The 10,869-nt window shown below is 44.5% G+C and overlaps 2 protein-coding genes across 2 annotated transcripts; one reads left to right on the forward strand and one right to left on the reverse strand.

Moving 5' to 3' along the window:
* Window positions 1–110: 110 nt before the first annotated feature.
* LOC119326740 (nifU-like protein 4, mitochondrial) lies at window positions 111–4,086 on the forward strand. The gene is made up of 6 exons (XM_037600361.1): window positions 111–434; window positions 783–944; window positions 2,104–2,279; window positions 2,942–3,045; window positions 3,136–3,247; window positions 3,561–4,086. The coding sequence occupies exons 1-6, from the start codon at window positions 248–250 to the stop codon at window positions 3,624–3,626; spliced, it is 807 nt and encodes a 268-aa protein (XP_037456258.1). The 5' UTR covers window positions 111–247; the 3' UTR covers window positions 3,627–4,086.
* A 546-nt stretch (window positions 4,087–4,632) lies between these two features.
* LOC119326750 (GATA transcription factor 17-like) lies at window positions 4,633–6,659 on the reverse strand. Its single transcript, XM_037600368.1, has 3 exons — window positions 6,460–6,659; window positions 6,254–6,358; window positions 4,633–5,460 (listed from the first exon to the last, which is right to left on the reverse strand). The coding sequence occupies exons 1-3, from the start codon at window positions 6,478–6,480 to the stop codon at window positions 5,149–5,151; spliced, it is 438 nt and encodes a 145-aa protein (XP_037456265.1). The 5' UTR covers window positions 6,481–6,659; the 3' UTR covers window positions 4,633–5,148.
* Between the last annotated feature and the right edge of the window lie 4,210 nt (window positions 6,660–10,869).

A 10,869-nucleotide genomic window follows, 5' to 3' on the forward strand; every position in this document is an offset into this window, starting at 1 on the left:
ATTTGCCGCCGCCGCCGCCAATGTCTTCGATCTGCCGCCGCCTCACACGAGAACCGCTCGAGTTTGTAGTCTTCCTCGCGAAAACGTCGACTACTTCTTCCGAGCGGAAGGCCCAACCATTTGGCCCACCAGGGTCCAGATAATATACGAGCCGAGAATCTTAGCACCGGCCCAAGAAGAAGGAACGAATTTGTCAGCCGACCTAGAGGAAGAGGAAGAGAAGAGCGCAACGCAAGCAGAGGCAAGAATGGCGATGGCGAGGAGGAGGGCCCTCGCGCTCGTGTCCCAGCTCCTACAGAGGCGGGTTCTCCCCGCGCCGCGCTTCCTCTCGTCGGCGGCCGGCGGCGCTCTAGACCGCCTCAATTCGCCGCCCTTCGCGCGCCAGGCCGCGCACAGGAACCCCGCTCCTCCTTCCCCATGGGATCGGCTCGGAGGTTAGATTTCGCCGCTCCCCTTCTCCTTGTGTCGAATTTGGCGCTGCGAGGTTGGCATGCTAGGGAGGTCGGATTGACGGATTGGACGCGTGGAGATGTGAACTTTAGGGTCGGCTAGCGAATTAGTTTACCACGTGGTAGGTCGGTTTCTTCATCTGAGCGACGACGCGTTCGTTGGTAGCTCAGCAATGTTCTCTGATTGCTTGCATTGCATTGAGCTGAAATGGGCTCCACTTAGGCGATCTTGTTCTTGCATTAGACGACCTGATTGTTCGTGAATATGTTGGTTTCAGTGCCTTAGCTCATGTGCTCATGTTTGTTTGGTTGCAAAATTGGTGTCATGGACAGGGCAGAAGAGGACCATGTTCATCCAGACGCAGTCGACCCCCAACCCGCAGTCGCTCATGTTCCATCCTGGAAAGCCGGTTATGGAAGTTGGGAGCTCTGATTTCCCTCATGCTCGGACCGCCATGACATCTCCTTTGGCGAAGGCGCTGTTTGCGATAGAAGGTACATCATTCCTGCCGCCCTAGTCATCTACTGTGTTTGTTTTATATTTCAGCATTTCAGTTTAGGTATTTACCAGTCCTCGTGTTAATCAGTTAGTTACCGTCTTCACAACAAGCAATCTGTTGCTGTGTATTGAATTTGGGTTTAGTCCTTACATGCCCCTGCAAAGTTGAAAAACCTACCCCCACCCCCCTTTGGTATTACAAACAGGCGCTCCGTGTCTATGACATGCGAGCCTATGTGTATAGGAGGTTTACTTGTAAGGGCATATGAGGTTGTGCACTGCCCTGAATTTGAGTTGGACGAACTGATCTTTTTAGTCTTCCATGTTTGATAAACAGTATTCTTGAATGAATCAATGTTAATTATTCCTTCTGTTCAATTACTTTATAGTTTTCCTTTTCATTTTGTCGCGTTTACCTTCTGTTGTTAAACTAAAAGCCCTTTAGCTATTAAAGGGAACTATTTTGAGATGTAATTGGAAAAATGGCTTACAAACTACAGAGAGCTCTGTTCACAATTCTTACCGAATAAATTAGCAACCAAGTAAGCGTTATGGTTTGTTGGATATCCAAGCAACCATTTGGGCACGAAAGAAAAGAAAGGGGACTTGAATACAATAATTGAGGGAGATCTATTTAACGTGGGCAAAGGGCATGATAACTTCATGCAGGCAGTGAGCTGGGTTAAACTTGGAGAATAATATGCGAAAAGACACATAGTTGGAATGGTCCAAAGGGTGGAAGGAAGCTACTCCAAAAGCAAGAATCCTGATCTTATCTTGAAATCTGTTAGGCAAGACATATTTGAGCTGATGGTTCTTTGTTTTTCAAAATGTGTCAACATGATGCGGATGTGCAACTTTGTCATTGTTTAATAAGGGATATTGACTTCTTAAAAAATAGCATATCCATGCAAATGCTTCAGGCTTAGTTTGGCATTCTGTTGGCCTATAATCTCACATTTTAATATACTGTATTTTCGAACATATTAATTACTTCAGGTATATTCTTTGGAACCATAACAACAAATAAATCCTAGGATTGGTAAATGTGTAACAGTAAAGATTTCACAGCACAACATCTGAAATTGGCACCAAAATTTCTCAGTGAAATATTCCATTCGGTCATGATATTGACTGGATGCAATTTTTATGCAGGCGTTACGAGAGTATTCTTTGGATCTGATTTTGTAACTGTGACAAAATCTGACGAGACTTCATGGGATTATCTTAAGCCTGAGGTATTTGCTGCGATAATGGATTTCTACTCATCTGGACAGCCACTTTTCCTGGACTCAAATACCGCAGCTGCTATGGACACAGCAATTCATGAGGTATTCATGCACATTCTTTCTATTCGTAGTTTGTTTCTATAGCTTTGTTCTTGTGCAGCATGGTCATTTCTTGTGTCATACATTATTTCTAAACTACAATTATAAGAAAAGGACACTGTAGGCAGAACTTTTGGGCTTTTTAGTCGCATCGCTTTTTGCGGAAGTGGTCATCTAGGGTGTGAAGTATAAACGGTATTGGTTTTATGCAAGATATATGCATACAGTAACAATATAAAACATAAGTCCATGAGGGAGAAGGATACTAAGAGTTCACTAGGAAAGTACAAAACTATGGAAGATTCCAGTTGTCTTAGGAAAGATCTAGCAAGTCCAATCGTATTAGGAGAGGTCAGAGACCTAAGCACCGCATCCATGCCGTCTGGTTATCTTCAGCACGGCAGTTGTTGGTGTTGTGAATCAAGGCTCACACCATGAGCACAATACCTCTGGATAATGCTAATTTTACAAATCTATACTACGACCTAAATCCAGAATGTTCATACTGTTAAGTCTTGTGTCTGACAGGAAGATAGGTATCAGTAGCACTGACACAATATTTTTTGTTCTCTGTGGGGAAGCAAAACAACATTTGTCATCATGAATAATTGAAAACCTGTGCTTGAGATTCTAAATCTGCCATGCAACGTTTGTCTGTATCGAAGGATGATTCAGAAATAGTTGCTATGATAAAAGAACTATTGGAGACCCGCATTCGTCCGGCTGTTCAAGATGATGGTGGTGACATTGAATACCGAGGATTTGAGCCGTTAGTACCTCCCCTCTCCTGATGTTCATGCATGATGCTGATTTTAAAGAATGTTGGCTACATTGTCTCACTGTGATGCTATCCTTACAGAGAAACAGGGATAGTGAAGCTAAAAATGCAAGGTGCCTGCAGTGGCTGCCCGAGTTCATCAGTCACGTTGAAATCTGGCATAGAGAACATGCTCATGCACTATGTGCCCGAGGTAATATACAGTGCTTTGTTTCCCGCTTCTTGAAACAGCTCCCAGTGTGTGTTTATGTGTGTGTGTGTGTGTGTTCAGTGAAAAAGGTTGTCCATTATTTGATAGCTAGAATACTGGTTATCTGGTATTGCCTCTGTCCCTTAATACAAAACGTGTCTTATATTAAGGGACAGAGGGAGAACTATTCAAGAAATCTGTTGCCATTGTCATTTCTTCTTATGCCCAGCTTGCCTAAAAGAGTAACTTGTTCATCTTTGATCAATATATCGCCGTTGGCAGGCTTCACAAACTTCAATGTTCCATTCTTTGGCAGGTGAAAGGAGTGGAGCAAGAGTTTGATGGTGATGAGGAAGCTGAACTGGCTGGCCAGATGGAATGAGTTTTTACATTTAAATCGCAACCATGTGACATGCTGTTCAGGGAAACCATGCTACGCATGAAACGTCCCGGAGAATTTAAACCACTCTTAAAACCATAGGTTACCACTATATTTTGTGAGATAAACCAGGAGTAGCCTGGAGTTTTTGTGATGATTAGATGGTTGTAATTTTGATCAGATGTGTGCAAGAAGCAGACTATCGTACATGCTAGAGAGGCAGCAGTAGCCTAAACCAACATCGACTGCAGTAGGGCTGAATAAAGTGATAGTTGGATTGATCTTTCCTTTTGTCCAACACTGTATATGCTGAGCTTGCTAATAGCAAAGGTCATCACTTTGGCATGACAGGTGTAATTTCATGGTGGTTATTTCTGCTATGTATATGTACTTTGTAAGTTTTGCATTTGCCTCTGCAAGAATGGTTATGGCTGCAAATAAAATCTGGATTTATCAGCATCAATCCGTGTAAGGAACACAAATTTACTCTCTTGATTTGCACTGATTGAATTTGAAACGAATGAATCATTTTTATTCGATTGATCCTTATTACACGTGAAGGAGGGCAATGCTTGCTTTTTAATCACCCATCCTTCTCAATTAACAATGGAAACAAAACACATACATGAAATGAACAGAAAATGTGAAACACATGAATCAGGGGTAAAATTAAAACAAACTCTGATAGAGAGGCAGCAGACTATCATACATGGTAGAGAGGCAGCAGTAGCCTGAACCAACATCAACTGCAGTAGGGCTGAATAAAGTGACAGTTGGATTGATCTTTCCTTTTGTCCAACTCTGTATATGCTGAGCTTGTCTCTAACTAACACCAAAGGTTATCACTTTGGCATGACAGGTGTAATTTCATGGTGGTTATTTCTGCTTTGTATGTACTGTATGTTTTGCATTTGCATATGCATGAATGGTTATGGGCTGCAAATAAATTCTGGATTCATCAGCATCAATCAGCATAAGAAAAGCAAACTTCTGTCTTGATTTGCACTGATTGAATTGAAAGGAATGAATCATTTTTATTGATTGATCTTTATTACACATGAAGGAGGGCAATGCTTGCTTTTGATCACCCATCCTTCTGAATTAACAATGGAAACAAAACACTTACATGGAAATAAACAGAAAATAGGGGACACATTGAATCAGGGGTAAAATTAAAACAAACTCTGGACTAATCACAGTTGAGCCTACCAACAAACATACAGCCACTGACCAGCCTTTTCCCTCTCCGGCGCAAACATTTGCCCCAGAGCACCCTCCCTTTCGGTCTCGAATGCGACACACTGACACGATCCAAGATCTACGGCGCAGGTGGATCCAAATACAAAATCCAGCCCCCCATCACATCAACATCATCGGCCTGAAATAGACATCATTTCCCTGCTGCTCCATCCTGATAATCCATCTAAGAAATCTGTATGACTGGTTTGGAATCACTTGGTGGTCTGTTTAGGCTGCCTTGTATATCATGTATGTATGTACACGGCGCACCAATTGTGGGGGGTCGTCAGCCATGTAGTAGTGGGGGTGTAGATGAGGAGGACAAGGCCATGAGCAAGAATGCAGCCTCCTCCACCCCCATTGAGACCGTCCTTTTCTTCTTCACCACTTGGAGACTGTTGCTTTTGTTGTTGGTACTGCTGCTGCTGTCTTTTACTGCACTTGTTGCCTCTCCGTGATCTTCTCGTTGTTGTTGTTGTTGCTGCTGCTGCTGCTGTTGTTGTTGTTGGTTCAGCTGCTGGTTCTGCGGCTTGTTGTCGAGACCTAGCTCTTGCCTCCTCTTCTTCCTGTATCGGATCCCGCACGCGTTGCAAAGCGTCTACGATCAAAGTGAAAAATGTTCAATACATAATTCAGAAAAAAAATGTTCAATACACATTCAGTTTTATTTTTGTCATCGGACTAGGACCACAATAAGGACCACTAACTCCATTGTTACTTTTCAGATCAGGGAAACATATCAGTTTTGCCAACGAGAAAAGAGAGATTACTGGTTGATGGGTGCATGGCTCAGTGCCAGAATGAAGTGAAAAACTATCATGGTGATAAGGATATCCCTTAAAGAATTGGCCCAACCAATAGAAAACAACCAGAGAAAAGCTGGCCCCTTTTTAAATATCCCATCTCAGACATGCCACTTGGGAATATTAGGGGGGATTGGAGGTTAGCACTGTTGCGAGGAACAGCTCACCTAACCTCCAAATGGAATCAAAACTGAGTACACACACGGATTCCTTTTTTTTTTCCTTTGCCGTGGGACTTTATCCAAAGCTCCAAGCTGCCCTGATTAGAACAATCATCACCATATCTTTTTTTAGATAAAAATCGCTGCCATATCTTATGATCTTCCTCTCCCACGCAAATACCCGGATTAAAATCGCCACCCTATCTTATGATCTTACTCTGACAAAACCAGGGACGCTAATGATTCCTAGCATAATCGCTCTAGGAACAGGTTGGACGATATAATCAAGAATCGATCACATGATCGCAGTATGAACCGCAAGAACTGTGGTGATCAGGCCATGGTTGACACCACCGATCACCTCCCCCACAAGGCCACAGCACAAACAAGAAAGAAAGGAAAAAGAGGGGAAAAGTGGGGAACTCACCCTCGGCCCCGTTGGCCCGCTGCGCCACATGGGAGTGGTGGTGGTGCGGCATTCGACGCAGCACATCCTCCCTCCCTCCGCCGCCGCCGGAGCGACCCCGATCACCTGAGGGAGACGAGGCAGAGGGCAGGAATACATCAGCAGCCACAGAGCATAAACAGATCTTTTTTTTTTCAATTAGAAGACGGCTGGGCAGAGAGATGAACCTTGTGGTGAGACGAATCCATCGGCGGCGCTGGACGGGTGGTCTGCTCGGCGGTGATCTTGGTCGGAGATGAGGGTGTCGTGCTGGGTTTGCTCTGCTCTCTTGAGGAAGCGTATGTGGGAGGGGAGAGAGTAGTTGGGGTGGGAGGGGAGAGGAGAAGAGATAGCAACCAAGGCTAGGCTGCAAGTTTTGTATTTGATCTCTGGCTAGGCTGCAAGTTGGTAGGGTACTTGTACAAGTTCCCTCCTTATCTTCTAGCCCCGGTATTAATATGTTCTTAGTCTCCTTATCCGTTGCTAGCAACAAGGGCGAAAACGGAGCGAAAAGTACCCCCATTTCGGGTAAATATGAAGCGGACGGTCTCGTTGCGGATTACGCCGGAGCAAAAATGGATCCTCCACATTTTTTGCCGAGCATGAAAACATGTGGTTTTATGACGAATAAGTTCAATACAAGCCCGTTTAAAGTTGCTATAATTACTTTCATATTGATATTTGTTGCTAACATTGTAGCGACAGAGTGGAAAGGTCCATCAGATTCAGAGTGGAGAACACACATTGTATAGTAGCTCGCTGCCCATGTTGCTATAATTGCTTTCATATTGAAATTTGTTGATAACATCGTAGCAACAACATAGTTGAACCTTCCATCAAATTCCGAGGATAAAAGTCCATCATAAACATCCAATCCTAGCATGGAAATTTTGTTACATAATATTGGAGCAGAAATAAATGCTCAGCCTTTCTTTTTGTAGGAGTGACGAAACATGTGGTTTGATTATATGTATAAGGTCATATGTGTTGTGGCTAGACCGTTATCTACTTTGCTCACCTCTTTCTGTCCCTCCGTATCTGCTGGTGCTGGTGTTAATGCGTGTTAATGCGTTTCCATCTCTTTATTTTGTTATTGTTCATAGTAGGGCTAACATCAAACTCATAGCTACCTATTTTTCAAATAAAATTTTATTATCTAGTTTGATAATCGATGTTTGTCCCTCCTTATCTGCTGCTGACGTTGTTGTTAATGTGTTCCATCTTTTTGCTTATTGTTATTATTGCTAGTACGACAAAAATTGAACTCATAGTTCCATGTTTTTCAAATAAAAATCACTATCTAGTTTGCTCACCGCCTTTTGCTCCTCCTTATCTGCTGACGTTAGTGATAATGTGGTCCGGTCTCTTTTCTTTCTTTTTGTTGCTACTAACACGAAACTTGAACTCATAGTTCCCTGATTTTAAACCCTTCGATTTAACTGATATGTTATTTTAGATACTACCTATACCAAAATATGAGATGCTTTGGTAGGCTAAACTAGTCTACAAAAATGTCTTATATTTTGATATGGATGGAGTAGTTTTTAAGCCTATCCTTTGCATGACATGATCTTGTAACCTTAAATCCATGTTCCTTACAATCCTAGCATGATTAGGAGTCGCTTCATCTATAGCTATGACCGAACATTAAGTCATAGGGTATACATAATATGTTGTGTATTTGCGCCCACTCGGAAGTAATTCAGCGTGATAAAATACTAACTAAATTATGGAGTATGGCGCGGCGAGAGGTATGAAATACAGGCCCAAACAGAGAGAAACAACCACAAAAGTTCCCCGAGGAGGATCTTAATGTCAGCCATGACGTCTCGGGGGATGATTCCCCGAGCAGACGGGGCATGCGTCGGTCGGAGAAGCTGGCCTTGCAGCGCACTCCACCGACCAGGCATTAAATGCCTGGCAGTTTACCTGGTGTAGCCCGGCGCAGGGCTACGTCTAGGGTCATCATCACGACGCCCCGAGGGGCGTGTGACAAGACGGAACGTTGGCGCGGCGTAAAGTGGGAGGAGGACGATGCGGCGCATCACGTCGGGGAAGGCACTTGAGCACCTGACACTTTGCAGCGTCAGCTCATCTACTATCATGTGTCAAGAGCAAGTGCACTAGATGGACCGATTATCATTTTGTATATTACCTATTACCTTGTAATTATTTACGGACCAAGTGTGGTATCCCCTAGCCTCTATATAAGAGGGGACCGTGGTCCAAATAGGGACAAGCAAGAATAAACTCACACACAGCATCCCATCCACCTTCAAGCAAGACTAGAAGAAAGGAAGAGAGAGAGGAGAGAGTTAGGAGTGCTCGGGCACTTTAGTTAGTACCCCGACCACCACTGGTCTCCCCCTGACCACTTCTTTTGTAACACTTGAGCACATGTATTCCTCCTATTATATCAAATACCAACATGGCGTAGCGGTTTACCCCAAGATGGCATCATGAACCTGTATAAAATCCCTCGTTTCCTCGTTCCTCTGTGTGCCTTTGGAAGTTGATTGACTAGGCGTTTTAGCCCCTGGCCGAACTCACAATATAGGGTATCCTTAATCCCTTGTGCCAGGAGAAAGCACTCCGACATCTGGCACACCAGGTAAGGGGCCAAAGTCGAGTTTGTCAGTCCGACCCGTGGCCATGGCGGAAAAGGACGAAGTCCCGGTCGGCCCTAGGTCTTGGCAAGAAGGGACATCCAAAAGGGAAAAGTGCGGCTTGCCCATAGCAAAACAAAATGACTCCTTCCAAAGCCTTGGCAAAGGCAAACCACCTATTGAGGCACCCGCCAATCCCGATAGACGAATCCTTGTCTTTAACCCCATGGGTTAAGGGATTGACCGACATGATCGGGGTAGCCGGAGCTTCAACAAGGAAAATGGGTTGTAGATCCCGTTGTTGCCCCCGATGGGTGAGGCTGGACGAGTTGGAACCAGCGGGAAGAATGCTTGAGGAGGGTATTGCCCTCCATCAAAGGCTAACCTTCCAGGGGAATCTCTGATCCCCAAAAAGAAAGATGCGCCCTAATCTTCCGGATACATGGTGAAGATAAGTGCGGTCTACAGGAGGCTTCAAAAAGAATTAAGGAATAGCAAGAAGGAAGACATCAGGATGGCGGGAAAAATCCCAAGCCGCCGGCCACCCTCACATCGCAAGAACCCCGGTACTGCCCCCCCTGATGTTCCCAACGACGGATAGAGTTAGTGTTAGCGCAAGGATCCTAGGAGATACCCTAGGATGAGCACAGAAGAACCAAAATCAACCTAAGTTTTCTTGCACTTTGTACTTTCATCTTTTTAATAAAGAGTTTCAAAGGATCGGTTTGCATATGCATTTATCATACTTTTCCTGACTATTAAATAAGGCATTATTTGGGTAAACGGTTGACCCCCGATAAGTGTTGGCTCAAAAAATAGAGTACCCCAGGCCAGGGATCCATGCGCACCTGAAGATGAAAACATCATGGGCAGCGTGTTACATCTCTCTAAGGTAACTCGAGCCTGTCTCGAGGCCATAGGACCTGGTGCCTACAGGCACATGAGGACCTCGGGGTGGCGCACACAGGGCTCGGGGCTCCCCGGGTGCACTGACCTCGGGAGCACCTTGTAATATGGGGAAACAAGTATGATACGCGTAAAAGTAGGCTGGCCTATGAAATATCATGCGTTGTTAAAAACAGAGAAACCATAATAAACTTGTGCCATGTAGGAAAATCTGAACCAGGTTCCATCACAAAGGCACAAAGGCACAAAGGCCTCAAATCAAATATCTTTTCATGAAAAGGCGCCACGCGCCCAAATTCTCTCCTCAGCATTCCCCTCGTTCCGTGTTCCCCATGGGCAGCATTGATACGTCTCCGTCGTGTCTACTTTTCCTAACGCTTTTACTCTTGTTTTGGACTCTAATTTGCATGATTTGAATGAAACTAACCCGGACTGATGCTGTTTTCAGCGGAACTACCATGGTGTTGTTTTTGTGCAGAAATAAAAGTTCTCAAAACGAAACTTTTTGGAGATTTTTTATGGAACAAAAGAAAAATACTGGAGCCAAGAACCACTGGAGGGGGAGGGGTCCCTGGGGGAGTACAACCCACCAGGGTGCACCCCCCTCCTGGTGTGCCCAGGTGGGTTGTGCCCACCTGGTGGCCCCGCTGACCCTATCTCCGACGCTATAAAATCCTATTTTCGAAGAAAAATTAAGGAGAAAAATTATCGCATTTCACGAGATGGAGCTACTGCTGCCTCCTGGTCTTCATCGGGAGGCTAGATCTGGAGTCCGTTTGGGGCTCTAGAGAGGGGAATCTTTGATCTTCGTCATCACCAACCCTTCTCCATCGCCAATTCCATGATATTCCCAATCGAGAGTGAGTAATTCCTTCGTAGGCTCGCTGGTCGGTGAGGAAGTTGGATGAGATTCATCATATAATCAAGTTAGTTTTGTTAGGGCTTGATCCCTAGTATCCATTATGTTCTGAGATTGATGTTGTTATGACTTTTCCATGCTTAATGCTTGTCACTTTGGGCCCGGGTGCCATGATTTCAGATCTGAACCATTTATGTTATCACAATTATATCTATGTTCTAGATCCG

This window comes from Triticum dicoccoides, chromosome 1B (genome assembly GCF_002162155.2).
Source record: "Triticum dicoccoides isolate Atlit2015 ecotype Zavitan chromosome 1B, WEW_v2.0, whole genome shotgun sequence".
NCBI classification, from domain to species: Eukaryota; Viridiplantae; Streptophyta; class Magnoliopsida; order Poales; family Poaceae; genus Triticum; species Triticum dicoccoides.